General features: G+C 44.4%; 1 protein-coding gene across 2 annotated transcripts in view; it reads left to right on the top strand.

Moving 5' to 3' along the window:
* The window catches only part of ABCA1 (ATP binding cassette subfamily A member 1), a 167,428-nt gene that overhangs the window by 18,964 nt on the left and 126,892 nt on the right, over nt 1–21,572 (top strand). For both annotated transcript variants that reach the window (XM_070742367.1, XM_070742368.1), the window contains exon 2: nt 10,163–10,301. In XM_070742367.1, coding sequence (XP_070598468.1) covers nt 10,236–10,301 — 66 coding nt within the window. In that variant the 5' untranslated portion in view covers nt 10,163–10,235. The remainder of the gene's footprint in view (nt 1–10,162; nt 10,302–21,572) is intronic.

The following is a 21,572-nucleotide window of genomic DNA, read 5'->3' as shown; positions in this document are numbered from 1 at the left end:
CACCAAAATCTCAAACACACACATAAACAAACGAAACAAATTTAAAAAGAAAAAAGAAAACATCTGATAATGGAGGAATGTCTACCCATCAGGAAAATTCTTTCCCCAGGTTTTTTTCTTTCTTTTAATCTATAACAATGTTTCCCAACCTTGGCAACTTGAAGCTATTTGGAATTCAACTCCCAGAATTCCCCAGGCAGCATTCGCTGGCTGGGGAATTCTGGGAGTTGAAGTCCAGATAGCTTCAAGTTGCCAAGGTTGGGACACACTGATCTATAAGACACAAAGATATAGCTAGTGAGCTATATCTATCATTGTTGATGCAGAAGCTTTTAAGTGGTGCCTTTGGTTCGATTAGTATTGTTGGAGAGGATTTCTTTTTGTTGTTGCTGTAAAAATGTGATGTTGATGTTAATGAATTTCGAAAGTAATCCTCCCTTTTTGAGACAAATGTTTCAAAGAATGACCAATCCAATTTGGGCTGATCATTGGGGCTAGAGGTTTTGTCTTCTTAGCTTTTGGAGCTGTGCTGGCGATCATCCTCAGGGAACTTCTCTTTAGCAGAGTTGTGTCTGAGAAAGCTAAAAAGGTTAAGGTCATATCAGGGACACTCCACCATAAAGATCCAAGTGAGTTCCATCTTGGAGTAAAGATGGGATTTTAAAAATGTACCATATAAAAACAAAACATTGCACCAACAAATTTAAGTCCGTTTTCTGTTTTGACATACAGTGATACCTCGTCTTACAAACGCCTCGTCATACAAACTTTTCGAGATACAAACCTGGGGTTTAAGATTTTTTTGCCTCTTCTTACAAACTATTTTCACCTTACAAACCCACCATTGACACTGGGATGCCCTGCCTCCGGACTTCCGTTGCCAGTGAAGCACCCATTTTTGCACTGCTGGGATTCCCTTGAAGCTCCCCTCCATGGGAAACCCCACCTCCGGACTTCCGTGTTTCTGTGATGCTGCAGGGGAATCCCAGCAGGGGAATCCCAGCAGCACAAAAGCGTGTGCTTCACTGGCACCGGAAGTCTGGAGGTGGGGTTTCCCAGCGAGGGGAGCCTCAGTGAAATCGCAGCATCGCAAAAACACAGAGGTGGGGTTCCGAGGACTTCGGTGTTTTTGCGATGCTGCAATTTCACTGATGGTCCCTTCGCTGGGAAACCTCACCTCCGGACTTCCGTTGCCAGCAAAGCGCTCGTTTTTGCACTGTTGGGATTCCCCTGCTGGGATTCTCCTGCAGCATCTCAAAAACACAGAAGTCCAGAGGTGTGGTTTTCCATGGAGGGGAGCCTCAGGAGAATCCCAGCAGCTCAAAAACCTGCGTTTCGGCTGGCAAGAGGGGTGAATTTTGGCTTGCACGCATTAATCGCTTTTCCATTGATTCCTATGGGAAACATTGTTTTGTCTTACAAACTTTTCACCTTAAGAACATCATCCCAGAACCAATTAAGTTTGTAAGACAAGGTATCACTGTACAGTATATCTGTCAGGTGGTTCCTCTGCAGAGTTGTCCAAAAAGAAAAAAGACAGGAGAATAGGGTGGGGGTTGCTAAATAATATGGTGATATTTCAGCATAGATGGATGTCATCACCTCTTCCTGGATGTGCCTACTGTCTTTGGTAGAAGAACTCAACTGCCAGCTCACAACATCAGGTCCCCAAAACCTGAAGCAGGCAGAATCTTATTATGGACCCTGTCTTCATCTATTGCAGTGCATCAGGTATTCTCCCAGAGCCCATTCAGTTTGTGCTTGAAAACATTGGCTAAAGAAGAAGGGAGAATAAAGAAGTGTTCCAGCATGGAGTTGCCCTGTGGGAAGAAATGGCACAGGCCAGACTAGTGAAGCCACGGTGCCCAAGGAAATGCAGTCAGCCTGTCAAGATTCTTGTAAAATAGGTGACCAACAAATATACTGCTTTGGCCTATTCATCATGGTGTTCTGGTTCCTTGTGCCTTACACAGATGACAAGCATTCTGAAATCCCTGATGCTCAGGTTACTTCTATAGAAGTAAAAAGAAGCCAAAGATGTCAATGAAAGGGCCTGAGGATGGACCTCCTCTATGGTAGCCCCCACTTTTGGAGACCTTCTCCCCACCAGAGATGATGTGCAGTCTCCTCCCCTCCTTTTGCATTTTGAAAGCAAATTAAGCCTTATTCCAATGAGCTTTCATCTGTGGCTGACTTGATCATAGTTGCCTGTGGTATTTTGGATTATATGAATTGTTTTTAATTGCCTCCCTTCTGTTTGTGATTTTTATTTCCCGTCTTGGGTGCTGCCCTTTTGGGATCTGGGCTGGTTATGCAGACTGTCAAATAAATAAATAAAGCCGGGAGATTATTGCAAGGGAGGAAATTCTAAACCTATAGCATTTGACTGATGCAGTTGTTTGTTTATTTATTTTTAATTTTATTTATATCCTGATTTTATTATTTTTATAAACAACTCAAGGCAGCAAACATAATTCTCCCCTTCCTTTTTTCTCCATAACAACCTTGTGAGGTAGGGTAGGCTGAGAGACACACACACAGAGAGAGAGAGAGAGAGAGAGAGAGAGTATGGCCCAAGTCACTCAGCAGGTTTTCATGCCTAAGGCTTCATCAGGACTAAAACTCACAATCTCCTGGTGTCTAGTCTGGTCCCTTAACCATTTGATTGATGGTAACTCAGGTGAAAAAGCTTAAAAGTCAGCAGTAGGTTCTGATAATCTAATTACAGCATTTCCAAGTTTAGAATTAGAGGAATGATTGCAGAATAAGTTTAAAATCCATATAGTATTCAGTTCATTATTAAAGTCATAGACCAGAATAAACCAGAATAAAAACACTCAGTACACATACAGTTAAAAATTCTAGCTTAAAATAATAAATAACATTATCTAAAACCTATGATAAAATCCAGTCTGTTAATTATATATATAGTCTTAACTATACTAAAATTACAATCCACAAACACAGCGGCCCGTAATCAGTTTACAGTATTCCCTCGCTTTTCGCGGGGAATGCGTTCTGAGACCGCCCGCGAAAGTTGAATTTCCGCAAAGTAGAGATGCGGAAGTAAATACACTATTTTTGGCTATGAACAGTATCACAAGCCTTCCCTTAACACTTTAAACCCCTAAATTGCAATTTTCCATTCCCTTAGCAACCATTCAGATTATTACTCACCATGTTTATTTATTAAAGTTTATTAAAAAAAATATTTATTAAAGGCAGACGAGTTTGGCAATGACATATGACATCATCGGGTGGGAAAAACCGTGGTATAGGGAGAAAACCCACAAAGTATTTTTTAATTAATATTTTTGAAAAACCGTGGTATAAACTTTCTGCGAAGTTCGAACCCGCGAATATCGAGGGAACACTGTAATACTAAAGGGGAAAGGAATAAGAAGTGCAATGAGTTTGCCACATTTGTTGAACAAAATAAATTATACAGTAGGTTATAATGGTTTTTTTTTTTTAAAAAAAAAATCTGATTAGCCCACGTCTTCAATTCCGGAAATTCTTAAAACAGCTGGGTATATCATCACTTCATTTATCTGATAACAGCTCAGCCAGAGAACTCTAGGTTCAAAGTTCGCCTCCACCGCTGGCATTTGTGACACAGGTAGCCTCTGGCAGGGCTGCAGTTCTTCCCAGTGCATTGTCAGCGAGCTCTTCCAGTTGGCCGTGCTACTAGTTGAAGACTTAAAATTGCTTTACAGCTTTGGGTAAGCCTTTCAATCTTAATGGGTTTTTTTTGGGGGGGGGGATGTTGCTTGTTCTTTGAAATTCTGTTTCATTGACGATTTTCCTTGTAGCTGACCCATTTCGGGAATTTCATGCGGAAGTGGAATATAACAGCCAACACAGAACATTATGCATCTTAAATATGAAACGGAGGAAGGCTTTGACACCAGTTTAGTATTTCATGCTGTACAAATTTTTCTGCCTTCTTTATTTTTCTTTTGATAAAGATTGGAGTGTTTGATTGATTGCATTTGCATTTGCCTTTACAGGCGATAGAGGAAAAAGTCTGCTTTTTGATGGATTCTTTTTTCTTTTCATCATTCTGATTCTTTAAAACTGGCTAGAAGTTTCTTGGCAAGAAACAATGCCACCCAGATAGCTTTTTGCCCAAAGTGGGACTAGAACTCCCAATCTCCCATTTTCTAGCCTGATGCTAGAACCTCTATCCTAAACTGTTTTTCCATATTGATAGAAAATAAGACAAATGGTTGAAGGGAATTTAATTCTTTTAAGAGAACTCCATACCATCTCCACCCAAGTTACTATACTCAAGACAATGTCTTCAATTTTCATAATTTCCTGTTGTCTTCCCAGAATATCTGCAGGATGTCCATATATGTATATTCCTCGGTTGAGGCCGTTGAATTAGTTACAGCAGAATTAGAGAATCTAGATCTTGCTTGCTTGTAAATGTCTCTGGAACTTTTGATAGCTCTTTGTGGTTTCATTTTAAGGTTTCTGGAGCAGTGTAAACACCTGTTCAATTTTAAAAAAATATCCATGAGCCGCAGACATTTCTAGTGTGAACAAATTTGCCTTCCAAACACAGCTATCTTAAGTAAATGTGGCAATTGTATTAGATGACTCTCATAAATACTTCTCTTTTCCGCTCCTACTTTAGTGGCAGGTAGACATCACTGACAAAAAAGAGTTCATATGAGCCAGCCAACTTGCTAAAACTAAGCAGATGTGAATGATCGTAAATTCTAAAGATTGTACAGATGTGAGATACAGCAGGATCTTTGCCTCAAGTGCTTTTTTCAGATTTAACAAAAAATTTTTTTTTTGAGAAAGTGCAGACTATATTGATTGTGGGGATGGCAGGATTTATAAGCATGATGGTAGGAGCAGGTAATTCTTACAGCCAAGACTAACATAAGCTACAGCAGCGAAGCAGTTTTTACAAATAGCAAAGGTCAATCTGATTGCCCAGAGTTCAGAAATCTCTTACAACTCATCAGATTCATACCTCTATCAGTATCTTTTAACGATTCAGCATTTTTGTAGAGAAAATGTATCTAGATAGTCACTAGGAATAAAAAAAGCCCCCGAAACATCAATGACAGAGAATCAATTAATCAATGACATATAATTAATTAATCAAAATGACCAGTTGGATAGCCTTGGTTTATTCTCATGTGACATTAGCACGAATCCCAGTGGCCGATAAGGTCCCACAGAGTTGGCCTTCTCCGGGTCCCATCGACCAAACAATGTCGTTTGGCGGGCCCCAGGGGAAGAGCCTTCTCTGTGGCGGCCCCGGCCCTCTGCAATCAACTCCCCCCAGAGATTAGAACGGCCCCCACCCTCCTTGTCTTTCGCAAATTACTCAAGACCCACCTTTGTCGCCAGGCATGGGGGAGTTAGGATATTCCTTCCCCTAGGCCAGGGGTCAGGAACCTTTTTGGCTAAGAGAGCCGTAAACGCCACATATTTTGAAATATAATTCCGCGAGAGCCGTACAATATGTTTAAAGGGCCATTGACAGATCAATCGCTCCAATGTTCACTTAGTACAGCAAGGAATGCTCCTCCCTGCTGTATAAAGCCACAACTGGACTGAAACAATGGTAATTAGCAGTAAAAAAATTAAATAAATAACTTACATTGTGAGCTTGCGATGCATGACATCAGTCCAGCAGTCTGGCTTCTTTTTCCTGCGCATGACTGGCTTTGGCTTCCCCTCTGCAGAACAAAAGCTGGGGACCTCTCCCTCCACATACACTGGATCCCTATGGCCCATCCGAGGGCTGGCAAAATAGGTGTGCCCCCCCACCTGCTTTTCTATCTCTCTCTCTCTCTTTCTCTCCCTCTCTTTCTCTTTTTGTCTCTCTTTCTCTCTCTACTTTTCTTTCTTTTTCTCTTTTTCTCTCCCTTTCTCTCTCTTTTTCTCTTTTTCTCTCCCTTTCTCTCTCTTTCTCTTTATATCTCTTTCTCTCTTTTTTCTCTCTCCCAACCTCTCTCTTTCTCTTTCTATCTCTTTCTCTCCCTCCCTCTCTCTTTCACTTTCTCTACCTCTTTCTCTCCCTCTCTCCCCTTCTCTCTTTCTTTCTCTTTCTCTCCCTCCCCCTCTCTCTTTCTCTTCCTCTTTTTATCTCTCTCTCTTTTTTCTCTTTTATCTCCCTTTCTCTCTCTCTCTCTCTTTCTCTCCCCCTCTCTTTGTCTCTTTCTATCTCTTTCTCTCCCTCCCTCTATCTTTCTCTTTTTATCTCTCTCTTTCTCTTTCTCTCTCTCTCTTTCTCCCCCTTCTCTCTGAAGTGGGGAGGGCCGGGTTGGCACCAAGGGAGCTCGAGACGGGGTGCAAAAGCAAACTACTCTGCCGGCCCGGGCCCACATCGGAAGGAAGGAAGGAAGGAATGGTAAAAGGGGCGATCAAGAGAGGAATGGGTGAATGAATGGACGGAGGGTGGGAAGGAAGGAAGGAAAGAGGGAAGGGACAGGAACAGAGGAAGGGTGCAAAGGAAGCAAGGAAAGGTGTGAAAGGGGAGAGTAAGAGAAGAAGGAGTGAAAGAAGGGAATGAGGGAGGAAACAAGGGAGGAAGGAGAAGGAAAGCAAGAAATGGAGGGAGGGAAGGAAGGAAAGAAAGAAAGAAAGAAAGAAAGGGGGAAGGGACAGGAACAGAGGAAGGAAGCAAGGAAACTTATGAAAGGGGAGAGTAAGAGAGGAAGGGCTGAAGGGAGGGAGGGAAGAAGGTGGGAAGGAGAAAGAAAAGAAGAAATAGAGGAAGGGAAGGTAAAAGAGAGAAAGAAAAAGAGCAAGAAAGAAAGAAAGAAAGAAAGAGAGAAAGAAAGAATGAAAGAGAAATAAAAATAGAGAGTGGGGATGAAAGAAATGGAAGGAGGGAAGGAAGGAGAGAAAGCAAGAGAAAGAAAGAAAGCAAGAGAAAGAAAAAAGAATGAAAGAGCCAGAGAGAAAGAGAAAGAGAGAAAGAAAGAAAGAAAGAAAGAAAGAAAGGCAACTTCAAAGAAAGGCTCACTGAGCATCTCTCACTCTCTCTCTCTCTCTTTCTATCCCTCTTTCTTTCTCTCTCTTCCTTTCTATATCTCTTCTTCCTTTCTCTCTCCTCTCTCTCTCCCTCTCTTTCTACCCTCCTTTCTCTTCCTTCCTTCCTTCTCTCCCTCCCTCCCCTCCCTCCCTCCTTCCTTCCTCTCCATTTCTCTTTCCCTCCCTCTCTTTCCCTTTTCTTTCTTTTGGTCCACTTCTCTCTCTCTCCGCTTCTCCACTTGCCTCCCCCTCGTGCCTCGCCCTTCCCACCCGGCCACCCGCGCGCGCTTACCAGGAGCAGGAATTCGAGTAAGCCCAAAAGAAGCCATTGGCTCCGGGCGGCGTTCATGGCCCCCCCGAACCCCCGGCCCAGCACTTCCGGAAGCCGAAAGGCGCGGCTCTCTTGCCCTTGCAATCCTCGGGGGGACACAAGGCTGGCGGAGAAGCCGGCCGGGCTCAGCCCTCTCCTGGCTTCCCCAATTCCGCTTCCCCAGCAGCGCGGCTTGGCTTCCAGAGGGCTGAGCCAACCCCATGGTCATTCCTCCTTCCGCGGCTGCCATCGGGGCTCCCTGCCTCCCTGCCGGCCTCCCTGCCTTCTTTCCTCATGGGGGTGGGAAGAAGGTGCGGGCCGCAGAGGCAGAGTTTGTCTCAATCGGAGTTGGGGAGTTTTTGGCGGGCACCGTGTCTGCGAGCCAGATACGGCCATCAAAAGAGCCATATCTGGCTCGCGAGCCATAGGTTCCCGACCCCTGCCCTAGGCCATTACAAGTTATGTATGGTATGTTTGTGTATATGTTTGGTTTTTTATAATAAGGGTTTTTAGTTGTTTTATTAAATTGGATTGTTACATGTTGTTTTTTTTAATCATTGTTGTTAGCCGCCCCGAGTCTGCGGAGAGAGGCGGCATACAAATCCAATAAATAATAATAAATAATAATAATAAATGTTTGCATGTATATGAATGAGAGATAAATTAGGGACATGGAGAATTTATAGTAATGCACAAAAATAAAAATTTAGGGACTAGGGCTCCCCCTTTCTTTATAGCGGTTTGTGCAAAACCTGGACTGGTGGTAAGACATCTTGGTCTCTTAGTAAATGTGAGCTTTGATTTAGCTAACAATTCCTTTGGAGTTAAAATCAGTGATTTGGGAGCATAATTATTTTCAAGTCAAACACTGGTTGCAATACAAGCTGGATCCAACCTTTGATCCTGATTATGAAAGAGCTTCAGCTAATTTTGCCCTGGAAGCTGGAATCTTTTATCTGTTCTCTGGACAAGGACAGCACATCAGAAAGAGCACAACAAGCTGTTTTTGCATGCCAACATGGCCCCCAAGCTTTATTCCACTAGGAAAAGAGAGAAGAAACAAGGGCTGTAGTCCTCATTCTTTGTCCTTCATTCCAAGGGTAGATGAAAAAGTCCCTTAAAGATGCAGATGAAATTCACGTACCATACAATATTGTCCGAAGATGGAGGCCCGCTAAATAAAACAGGCAGAAATGACTTGGGGAAAATCCATGCAATTGTGGCGGTTGCACAACCACAGTACACACCATAACATGCGTTTTTATCATACCATCTAGATTTCTCTGTAATTTTGACTACACTATAAATATGCCAGCCTTAGGCTCCTTCTAGATGGCATGGATGAACTCTGGACCGCGTGAGCCAGATTTGAAAATATACTTAATCTTGGCATCTCTGGAAGGGCAAGGCTTGATCTTTTGAATAGACGAGGGTGGGAGCAGGTTTTATAGATAACAAAATAAAGTACTGTTTTCCAGAAATGACTTTTAAAAATGATGATAATTTCACAAAGGAGTGATGATTGGGTAAAGAGCCAGATTTCAAACATGATTAAACTCGCTTCAAGAATCAGAAAGCAATGTCTCCCCTTGGACTTTTATAAATTTGCCTAGTTGCTGACTAAATAATTGTTTTCTAGGGAAAAGGCTTTCTTTTGACACATTTAACCAATTAACAGATTTGGAAGGGACCTTGCATGTCATCTAGTCCAACCCCCAGCCCAAGCATCTACATCTGCCTCTACCTAAGTTCTCATACAGGTCTCTCTTTTTTGCCTCAGTCAAAGAGTATAGCTATACTGCCCTTCATCCCAAAGGCTGTTGAATGTTTGCTTAATACAGGGCTGAATTCAGAAAGAATAGCTATCCCATTTTAAATTTAATTTCCACCTCTGTTGTGCTCTCACGTATACTGTGTTTTCCCGAAAATAAGACTCTATTTTATATTTTTTGAACCCCAAAATAAGCGCTTGGCCTTATTTTGGGGGAGGTCTTATTATTTTGGGGTGCCTAGAGCAAGTTGAGGCCCCTCTTGCCATCTTACCTGATTTCCAGCTCTGTCTCCCTTACCTTAACCAGAGGAAATGGTATTTTGGGGGAAGGCCTTGTTTTTGGGAAAGTCTTGTTTTTGAGGAGGTTTTATTTTGGGGGAAACACGGTAGAGCTGCAAAAAGCACAGGTAATAGTGGCACCAACTGGATGATACAACGAGTTTTAGATTCTTATCAAAGGTCAATAACGGTGTTCCCTCTAATTTTTTTTTTTGGGGGGGGCGGAAAAGTATAGTGTCTGAGCGGCAGTCCCTTCGGGACTGGGCGGCACATAAATAATAAATAAATAAATAAATAAATAAATAAATAAATAAATAAATAAATAACAAAAAACCCACCCTGTTTTGCCTCAGAGAATTTCAAAATAAAATACTGTACTGTGTGTCTATAACAGTGAGCTCATAATAGGGCAACTCTATCAATATCAAAATGCCACTTAAATAGTTGAGCTAGTTTCAAACTAGATTTTGATTTTCTTTCTCTCTTCCTTACTCCCATTCTTTTTCTTTCTCTTTTCCTTCCTCTCTTTTTTCTATCTGTTTCTCTCTCTTCCTCTCTTCCTCTCTTTCTCCTTCCCTCTCACTCTTTCCCTCTCAGCTTCTGGGCAGGTTTGGAAAACTCTGAGTTGATGATGATTTTTAAGTGAGCAATTGCTCACTGCTCAGCTTAGAGGGAACTATGGCCAGTAATAAATCTTTCTGGGGGGAACCAACCATTGGAGCATTAGGGAGGACAGAATGCTATCTAAAATTATTATTATTTTTTTGAGGCTGTTAATCTCTTTCTGTTCTTCCTAGTTGATGAGCAGCCACAGTGTTTCTGCTGTGTGCTGTTGCCATCGCTGGTGCTCCTGGAGTGTACTTAGGGAAGATGGCAGTCTGGACACAGCTGGGTTTGCTACTATGGAAGAATTTCACTTACAGGAGAAGGCAAACGGTAAGATCACCCAATTGCTTTGTTTTCACAAAAGAACCAATTCTTGTGTGTTAAGAATTCCATAACTGGGCCTGCTCAGACAATCCCTATTTCGCATTTCTATACACTATTTGGGCACAAATATGTAAGACTCCCATTGATCTGGTGGTATTGTATGATGTGGATTGGAGGGTTTATATAAAGGAGTTGAGCCAATTAGTTCTGGAAATAAATAAATTGTGTGTTGGAGGAGACAGGAAGCAGCTGTTATCTTTTACTTTCAGTAAAAACAGATATTGGGCAAGAAGGGCAAGGGCACGGAGAAACTAGATTTGTTCTTAGTTTAACATTGAGAAAAACTGTTTTAAAAGTTCAGCTGCAGGAATACTTTTTGCTCTGATCAGTCTAGCAAAAGAAAAGGTAAACCCATACATAAGTTTGCTATTTCTCCACGAATGCTTTAAAGCAGTGGTTCTCAACCTTTCTAATGCCGTGAGCCCTTAATACAGTTCCTCGTGTTGTGGTGACCCCCAACCGTAAGTCTAGCACCAATTCTCCCAACAGAGCTTTGAGCTGATTGGCAGGAAGGTCAGAGGGACACCCGCAGTATAAACACCTGATTGGTCAGATTGTAAAAATATGTTCCAAGGCACCAGAATAGAAGCTTTAGTTCCTAACACCATGGGAAATTTGTCTTAGGCGACACCTGTGAAACGGTCATTCGAGCCCCAAAGGTGTCCCGACCCCCAGGTTGAGCACCACTGCTTTAGAGTAAAAATGTATGCATAATCACCAGTAGCAATAACAGTGTAAGCAATAACACTTGGACTTATATACCACTCTGCAATGCTTTACAGCCCTCTCTAAACGGTTTGCAGAGTCAGTAGATTGTCCTCAACAATCTGACTCCTGATTTTATCAACCTCAGAAGGATGGAATATTGAGTCAACCTTCAACCAGTCAGGCTCGAACCCGTGGCTGTGGGCAGAGTTAGCCTGCAATACTGTATTCTAACCATGGCTCAAGTAATACAATAGATGTGCCATACTGGTTAGCATACACATTGTGAAACCTGTATAGGCTAAGCCTGAAAAAAGCAGAGGAATTATTATATCAGCAACCCCAATCTGCTTCTCTCTGTTTATTACAACTTTTGTGAATTCCAGTGCTTGAGTTGGTTAATAAATTATGGTGCAAACTATAGATATGGAAGGGATTAGAATGAGGAGGTCTGTCTTAAGCAGGGTATGACTTTATTACAGCAATTCTAACAGTAATTTAAACAGAGGTGTTCAATACCTTCCATTGCTATGGCTAAAACACACCGAGAGAGAATGAATAAAATCTGCACTGCAACTACTTTAGATTCCAATATGATAGCACCGCTTAGAAAATGGAGTGGACTTAATAGAGTAAATACTTTGGTAATCTTTGGTACTCTTCAGAAATGGTACAGGAAGTCTTCCAATGCAAATATGGGTAGTGTTGAAAGGAACACAGCTGGGTCAAAGCAATTATCCACACTTAGTTGTTCTTGAGTCTTTTCTGACAGGTCCTTTCTGATTCGTTTGCCTGGGCTCTTATGAGACTAGACATAAAAATAACGACGGAGATACTGCACTCTTTAATTTCCCACTTACAGTGTGTGCATTTGAGCACTCCTCAGACCTAATAATTTAATAGTGACGTACTTGGCAATTTTATCCTATAGACCAGTGTTTCTCAACCGTGGCAACTTGAAGATATTTGGACTTCAACTCCCAGAATTCCCCAGCCAGCGAATGCTGGCTGGGGAATTCTGGGAGTTAAAGTCCAGATATCTTCAAGTTGCTATGGTTGGGAAACACTGCTATAGACTTTATTAGTAACAGTGGCTTCTTGGACTATTTTATGAGGAAAGATTTTTAGCTCTGGCAGCTAAAGTCCTTTTGGTGATTTATTTATTTATTAGACTTCTATGCCGCCCAATCCCACTGGGACTGAGGGCGGCTTATAACAACAATCATACATAGCATCCATTCCAATACTGTACCTGGAATAGGTACTTGGACTGGCTATTGTTTTCATTCCCATCTTTCTCTTCCTCCGACTTGAAAATGGCCTTTTTCCTCCCCCAAAAGCAGTGAGATCATTAGATGAGCCACCAAGGTAGAACATCTTTTTTTATTTAAGGGGTCACATTCTTTCAGCAATGACATATTGATGACCAGATACTAACAGTCAGAAAGTCAATTCTGGGCCTAGAAAGCCTAGAACTAAGACGCCTTAAACAAGATCTAAGTATTGCCCACAAGATCATATGCTGCAACGTCCTGCCTGTCGGCGACTACTTCAGCTTCAACCACAACAACACAAGAGCACACAACAGATTTAAACTTAACAGGCCCAGGATTGACTTTCTGACTGTTAGCATCTGGTCAGCATATGCCACTCCTCTCTGAGGACTCGGGGCAGCTCACAACATAAATGAAGCTGTGTGCCCAGCTCCAGCTGACCATCCAACCCTCCCATCCTCCTTCTCGGAAAGCGGCAGGGAGACCAGCACCGGCAGGAGTTGCAGGAGGCCCATTTCCTCCCCACTCTTTTCTCAACAGCTGATTGGCACCCGTTTGCCTAGCTACACAGCCTGAAGCGGGGGGGGGGCGACCCAGGAAGGAGAGCCCGGGAAACGTGAAGCAAATTGTCACCCAGAGAGCGACACTGCTGAGGTTGTAAGTCAAGGACTTAACAGGTCACGTGAATGATGATGATCGTTCAAGCCACTCCCACGTGGTCACATGGCCGGCAAGCCACTCCTACCCAGTCACATGACCACCAAGCCACACCCACAAAATAAGCCACGCCCATACTGTGGCAGTAAAAGGTTTGGCTGCCCATTACTACCTACACACCTTTAGTTTGGGAAGCTTGATGAATTTACTATCTGCTGGTAGCAGAGGTGGGATCCAGCAGGTTCTGACCAGCTCAGGAGAATCGGTAGCAGAAATTTTGAGTAGTTTGGAAAACTGGTAAATACTACCTCTGACTGGCCCTGCCTCCATCTATTCTCTGCCTCCCGAGTCCCAGCTGATCAGGAGGAAATGGGGATTTTGCAGCAACCTTCCCCTGGATTGGGGAGGGAATGGAGATTTTACAGTATCTTATAGTATCCCCTGCCATGCCCCCCAAGCCACGCCCACAGAACTACTAGACCAAACTGACCTTTGGCACTATATTAGTTTGAGTTTAGTTTGGGCGGAAGGATAGTAAATTAATCAAGCTTCCCAAACTAAAGGTGTGTAGGATTATATTCCCCCATCATCTCAAAAATAATATGTTGCACGTGATGGGTACTGTAATCCAATATCGCTGGAGGGACTGAATCCCACTACTGGCTGGTGGATTAAATCCACTATAGGTCTTTTGTCTCTGTTCCTTATTCTGCTAACAAGAACACAAATAATTGAGAACTGTCAATTTGCAAAGCGAGCCAAGATTTTAGGGATTATGGGTATTTGCAGCAAGAGGGTCAGGGTCAGGGATAGGTCAAATGACAAAGCAGGTATCACTGTGTCATGATTAAAACTATGTGGCTTGCGTACTTGGTTGCAGCAGTGGAATTCAAATATGAGAGCTCAGCTGACATGACATTATCCTTACCCTTTTGTGGTTTGTGCCAGATACTTACATAGGAGACGAAGAATTGGTGTATAATATAATAAACGATGGATGTTAGAGCCTCTAAAATACAGGGGGGCCACTAGTTAAATATGCTAAAGGGTTAAATAAGGTCCAGGAGGGAAGTGTTTTTAATAGGAAAGTAAACACAAGAACAAGAGGTACAATCTGAGATTAATTGAGGGAAAGATCAGAAGTAACGTGAGAAAATATTATTTTACTGAAAGAGTAGTAGATGCTTGGAACAAACTTCCAGCAGACGTGGTTGGTAAATCCACAGTAACTGAATTTAAACATGCCTGGGATAAACATAAATCCATCCTAAGATAAAATACAGGAAACAGTATAAGGGCAGACTAGATGGACCATGAGGTCTTTTTCTGCCGTCAATCTTCTATGTTTCTATGTTTCTCCGTACTGAAGGAGCGGGTCCAGCAGTCACATGGGTTGCTCATGTCCAATCCGGTGGAACTGAGCCTAGTGTTAAAAAAGCTTGCTGGATCCGCCCCTTCCCCAGAATTCGCTCAGTTCGCATATCCTGCGGTTGTATTGTGATAGCTCGTTCAACATTCTAACACCTTCCCTTCGATCTTTCCTTCAAAAGTAGTAAGAATTGTTTATCCTTATTCGTTTACTTGCACTAATAGCGCCAGCCGTTTGTGGCTCGGCTTTTTTCCTTTGGGAGAAGTTGCGGTTTCGTTTTCCCCCGGCTGTTTTGCCGTTTACGATCCCCGCTGCCGCTTGTGGATTCCTTTAATCCTTTGGCCTGGAGGTCTTGGTGCAAGTATTGCTTCATTGATTTATTATAGTATTATTGTTAAAGGGCTTAAGAAATACCTCCTGCGGAGTGAGACGCTTGTTTTAGTCTCCTGGACTTAGTCGATCGCTTCCCCTTTAAGGATTCTATTACGGAGCGATTTTCGGCGCGAAGGCCTTCGCGCCCTTTTTAAATTTAGGCCTCTCGTGTTGGCCTCCTGCCAGCCGCGTAGGCCTCAGTCCACCGCTTGGATCCCGGAGTGGGCTTTGGGACGCTCAGGCTTAATTCTCCACCGGCTAAGCCTCCAACCAGAGTGCCTTGGTTACTTTAATTAAAGTTTAGGGAGGCTGGCCACGCTGTATTTGGGGACACGAACTCTGGGTTTGCCCAGATTGCCCTCAAGTCTCAGCAGCTCCGAGGCCTCGGAGCAGGATCCATTCCTCTTGGGAAGTCTTTGAAATTCTTCTCCCTAATTATTCAGTTATTGGCTCAGCCTTGTCTTCTGTTAATTGTCAGACTATGGCTACTTTTCCCAAGAGAGGCACCACTCAAGGTCCCAGAGAGGCCAGGCCTACAGGCGATGAGATTACCAGTATCCCCCAGGCCTCAGCCCCCTCTTCTTCAGGGGCCCGCCCCTCGACCAAAGTCACCAGGGCCGAGAAGAGAAGGGACCTAGCCCTACAAAAAATCCATGACAAATCAGCAAAGCGTTTGAAAGTACAGGCCCAAGTACTCAGTAGTCATGACCCCCCAGAGGCTTCTAATCTGCCCTCTTCTGGGGTCACTGTGTTATCTCTGGATGAGCCAAACCTAGACAGACCCCAACCTAACCTATGGGGAGTAGGTCCAGAGGAACCAGATATTATTGAAGATTCCTCCCAGCCAGGATCCTCCCAGGCCTTCAGGGATTCTTCTGCCATTCCTGCTGATATTTCTAGTTTACCTCCTGAATTCCAATCTATTTTTTCTGTGTTATCCAAGGCCATTGATGCTAAACTCTCTACCATCAATGCGCTTCCCTTACCTCCTCCTCCTCCTCGTCCCTCCCGCCCCTTGGGTTCTTCCCCAACGGTTAGAGCTCCTATTCAGGATGAATCAGATTCCTCTCAGGACGAATATGAGGATATGGAGGAGGATGAGGATCCCTTTCAAGGCCTCTCAGATGATGAGGAATCCCAAATAAAGGTTCCTTCTCCAATTACTATTTTTCCCTCTCAATTGTTCAAATCTCTCCTCCTCAAAGCTAGAATTTCTACGGGATTGGCGGCCCAGGAGAAACAGGCCTCCACATCCACTGATCCCCCGGGGGAGAATTTACCTTACTTCACAGAGGAACAGGAGGATAATGAGGTAATTCCTATGCCTAAATTGTTTAAAGATGCTTTACTTAAGCAGTGGGATTTCCCAGCCTCTGGGCTCAATCCCACATCCAAGGACAAAAAGTTGTACAAACTCTCCTCTTCCTATGAGGAGCTCCTTTCCTTTCCTAAACCGGATGAACCTGTCAAGATCCTTCACTCGGCGGCTGCTGTGCCAGGCGAAGCAGAGGAAGTCCTCCGCCCAGAGGACAAGCGGATTGAACAGATGCTCAAAAGAGGATTCACCGCAGATTCCTGGGCCATTAAAAGTTCTGCAGCGGCTTCCTTTTTCTCCAGAGCCATGCTTCTGTGGCTTCGCCAACTTCAACAGCATATTCCTCCCGATGACTTGAGAGGTCAACAAGACTTCAACAAGGTCTTTGCAGCTGCTCAGTACGTGGCTGATGCCACTTTACAATCTACTAGATTTTCTGCTAAATCTATTGCAGCTTCTACAACGGCAAGAAGACTCCTATGGCTTCGCCCTTGGCAAGCAGGAGTACGTCAGAAGTGGCAGTTATCTCTGGGACCCTTAAAGCGCGACCTTCTTTTCGGGGATCTTCTGGATCCACTCCTCACGGAAACCACGGACAAGAAGAAAGTATTGGGTCCAACCACCAAAAAGGCTACCAAAACGCAGTCCTTTCGTCGCCCAGGGCGTCAGCAAGATCAAGCGGCTTCCTATCAGAGATCTCCAGGTCAGTATTCCCCCCGCTTTCGTTCCCAAGGTAGGAACTCCAGGGGCAGAGGTTTTCGCTTCCAAAGGGGAGCGTCCTCTAACAGGGCTTCAAAAAAACCTAGATGGTAGTTTTTCCTCGATTCCCATAGGTGGCCGTCTAGCCCATTTCGCCTCTAATTGGCGTCTCACCTCCAAGGACCCCTGGGTCATTGACACTGTTCAAACAGGCCTTCTTTTAGAATTTACTTCTCCTCCCCCTAAACGTTTTATTTCCTGCCCTTCTCCCAGGTCCTCCTCAGATTGTAACCGTATGGAGGAGGCCATTTCCCATTTATTGTCCATCAGAGCCATTCAACCGGTTCCCCCCGGTCAGAAGGGTCTAGGTTTTTATTCCATCCTATTTATGGTTCCAAAATCCTCCGGAGGTTGGAGAGCTATTTTGGATTTAAAGAAGCTGAACCTATTCATCAAATATAGGAAGTTTAAGATGCACTCCTTATCATCCATTTTGGCCGCCATCCACCCGGGAGATTTCATGGTCTCTTTAGACCTTACTGAGGCCTACCTCCATATTCCTATAGCCAAATGCCACAGAAAATTTCTACGTTTCTCCTTTCAGGGCAGGCATTTCCAGTATAGGGCGATGCCATTTGGCCTTTCCTCGGCCCCTCGGGTCTTTACAAAGCTCTTGGGGTCTCTGGCGGCCTATATCCGGGCGTCTCCCATCCACATTTTATGTTACCTTGATGATATTTTGATTCATGGGAACTCCCTAGAGAAAGTGAAAACAGACCTTTCTGTCACCATGTCAGTTCTACAGGACCATGGATTTTCCATCAACTTTGACAAAAGTCATCTCCAACCTTCCACATCCATTTTACACCTGGGATCCGTTATTAATTCAGAATCCTCCCAGGTCTTTCTCTCTCCTGAGAGAAAAATCAGTATAGGGGAGTTAATTTCATGCATTTTATCTCAACCTTCAGTTTCTATAGTATCCCTGTCTTCCCTTTTGGGGAAGATGGTGTCATGCATAGGCATCATTCCCTGGGCTCGCCTTCATGCTAGGGAACTACAGTGGCTCCTATTACCCTTTCAGAGATCGGGGCACAGCAACTCAAGTCGTCGCATTGTCATCCCACCAATAGTTCGCAGATCCTTCAAGTGGTGGAAGTCTCCGGCCATGGACAAAGGATCCCCGTTCAGGTGCCCGGATCAATTTGTCATCACCACAGATGCCAGTCTATCGGGATGGGGCTCCCACGCCCAGGGGATGATAGCCCAGGGCACGTGGTCCCCGGAGGAAGCTTCCAAGCCAATCAATTGGCTAGAGTTAAGAGCCGTATCCCTGGCTCTGAAGCATTTCTCTCCTCGCATTCCCAACCGGCACGTTCTCATTCTCACCGACAACATTGCCACAAAAAGCCATATCTGCAGACAGGGGGGCACGAGATCCAAGGCCCTCATGAGGGAGGCCCTCAAGTTAGGCCTTTGGGCGGAGAAACATCTTCGGTCGCTCCTAGCCGACCACATCTCGGGGAGCCTCAACGTCCAGGCGGATTGGCTATCTCGAGCAACGATAGACCCAGGAGAGTGGAATCTCCATCAAGACCTGTTCCATCAAATCAGCCTCAGATTCGGCCTACCAGTTCTGGATCTCTTCGCGACCAATGCGAACGCCCAACTCCCTCGCTTCTTTTCCAGATTTCCATCCCCGGGAGCGGAAGCAATCAATGCCCTCCGGAGTCCATGGCCTCCAGGCCTACTTTACGCATTCCCTCCAATTCCAATTCTCCCGGACGTGATTCACAAGGTCCTCACCGAGAGGGCCCGAGTAATCCTAATCGCCCCTCATTGGCCCCGCCGGCCCTGGTTCGCGGATCTCCAACAGTTGTCCGTCCAGGACCCTTGGCGACTCCCCGTTTCGGGGGATATGCTGCGGCAGGGGGCCTCATTCCATCCAGACCCGGAGTGGTTCCACCTCACCGCCTGGCTGTTATCAGGAGAGACTTAGAACTGCGTGGCCACGACCCCGATACAGTGGAGGTCATTTTAAAGGCCAGAAGGGGTTCGACCAATCGAATCTACGACCATACGTGGTCCAAGTTTCACCAGTGGTGTCTACAGGAAGGCCTTTCTCCCCTGTGCATCCCCATACACAGGATCATTTCCTTCCTTATGCAAGGTTTCCATCAAGGACTTTCCACCAGCACCCTCCGGCGTCATCTGGCGGCCATTTCCTCTGTCCTAGCGGGGCCCCGCAGACAGCCTCTCCGTTCCTTTCCAGAAGTTCAGGAATTCCTCAAGGGTATAGCCAACCTCAGACCTTCCAAGGTCCACAGGTATCCATCCTGGGATTTGCCACGGGTTCTCCATTCCCTCACGCAGGCACCATACGAACCCCTAAAATCGGCGTCCCTCAGGTACCTATCCTTTAAAGTAGCATTCCTGGTGGCTATTACCTCTGCCCGACGCATTTCGGAGCTGGCTGCCCTCTCAATCAGGCAGGACCTCTGCCAATTCCATCAGGACAAGGTAGTCTTGCGACTGGACCCCACCTTCTTACCCAAGGTCAGTTCCATGTTCCACAGAACACAAGATATTGTCTTACCTTCCTTCTGTCTCCAACGGGACCATCCCTTGGCAATTAGATGGCACACCCTGGATCTCATCAGAGCGCTGAGGATCTATATCCAACGCACAGGACCCTTTCGGAGGTCAGAAGCACTTTTTATAGCCTATCACCCCAGAGTCATGGGTACCAAAGTGTCTTCAACAGTGATTGGCCGTTGGATCAGAGGGACTATATCTAAGGCCTACGAGTCGGCCTCCCTTTCAGTTCCAAAGAACATTACAGCGCATTCCACCAGGAGCGCAGCCACCTCGGCCGCTTGGGCGACTCAAGCCCCGTTGGAGGAGGTCTGCAAAGCAGCCACTTGGGCCTCGCCAAATTCCTTCATCAGGCACTACAAAATTGACTCTTACGCTTCAGCGGACGCTGCCTTCGGCAGAAGGGTACTCCAATCCGTTATCTCTCACGATAGCAATCTAATCCCACCCTAGGGACCATCTATTGGGTATGTCCCATGTGACTGCTGGACCCGCTCCTTCAGTACGGAGAATAGGCGTTGATTGCTTACCTGAACGCCTCTTCTTGTACGGTGAGCGGGTACAGCAGTCACTTCCCGCCCTTGTATGTGTCTTCTTTACTTTCCTATAACCTTTCTTCCTCTAACAATGAGAGTTGAACACTACAGAGCTTCACAGCTGAGCCTAGTCTATGGATTCGCGAATTCTGGGGAAGGGGCGGATCCAGCAAGCTTTTTTAACACTAGGCTCAGTTCCACCGGATTGGACATGAGCAACCCATGTGACTGCTGTACCCGCTCACCGTACGAGAAGAGGCGTTCAGGTAAGCAATCAACGCCTATTCTATTTTTTAAAAAAATGGAAGATGGATGCCGGCTTAGAGAAAGTTCACCTATGTTCACCCCATTCATTCTGCCCTGCAAAAATATATGTGGATGGCCTCTACCTGTAATGTATTTGCTGCAGGTTGGAGCCAGCAGTTTTGCCCATGGCTGTAGTCCATCAGAAATTTCTCTGAAGATAGATGGTAGTCCGTACTTTGCTACTTAAATTTCCCACAATGATAATCAGCTACATAGAGATCTCTCCAGTTTTGGACAGATACATGAGTAAGAAATGATGCTGGATTACAGCAGGGTATACTGTATAGGCCTATTTGTTTAATGTTGCTGAAGCTGCTTTCTCCCCAGAGGTTTGGCCGAACCTAATTGGTCCTGGATGCCTTCCAGCAGTGCGGATGTAACTCTTGAGCTGCACACATCAAGCTAAGCTCAGTACGTGACTTTCATACTGCTTCCTTTGGCCACCATAGTTTGGAGAAGTGACAGGGGAGGAAATGCAGGCCAAACTGTTTACTAGAGATGTTCTAATGGGAAGATCATTTTCAGATGTCTCTTTTTAATAGAATAGAATAGAATTTTATTGGCCAAGTGTGATTGGACACACAAGGAATTTGTCTTGGTGCATATGCTCTCAACGTACATAAAATAAAATATACATTTGTCAAGAATCATGTGGTACAACACTTAATGATTGTCATAGGGGTCAAATAAGCAATGAAGAAGCAATATTAATAAAAATCTTAGAATATACGCAACAAGTTACAGTCATACAGTCAACATGGGAGGAAATGGGTGATAGGAATGATGAGAAAAACTAGTAGAAATAGAAGTGCAGATTTAGTAGAAAGTCTGACAGTGTTGAGGGAATTATTTGTTTAGTAGAGTGATGGCGTTCGGGAAAAAACTGTTCTTGTGTCTAGTTGTCTTGGTGTGCAGTGCTCTGTAGCGACGTTTTGAGGGTAGGAGTTGAAACAATTTGTGTCCAGGATGTCAGGGGTCAGTAAATATTTTAGCCGCCCTCTTTTTGACTCGTGCAGTATACAGGTCCTCAATGGAAGGCGGGTTGGCAGCAATAAGATATTTGTATCACATTGCTGCATTTGTTGTTGATTTTGCAATAATAAGAGACTTATTAACATTCTATTAAATAAAAATGTTATATTAAACAGAATATTGGAATGTGGAGTATCCTTTATTTAGGATACTAGCTGCTCCAATTTTCTTTCCTCTACCCTCTTCTGGCTTCTTTCTTTCCCCATCTTAATTTCAAATACAATTTTTTTCTAAACATCTTTATTTTTATTGACTAGTTTTGGAGAATTCTCCTTCCCCTGCATTTAATTCTTCTTTCCTTTTTCATCTCATTGAGTTTTCTTTTAATAACACATCCGAAAAATCTCAATCCTAACA

This window comes from Erythrolamprus reginae, chromosome 2 (genome assembly GCF_031021105.1).
Source record: "Erythrolamprus reginae isolate rEryReg1 chromosome 2, rEryReg1.hap1, whole genome shotgun sequence".
NCBI lineage: Eukaryota > Metazoa > Chordata > Lepidosauria > Squamata > Dipsadidae > Erythrolamprus > Erythrolamprus reginae.
This window is presented reverse-complemented; position numbering and strand designations above follow the sequence as displayed.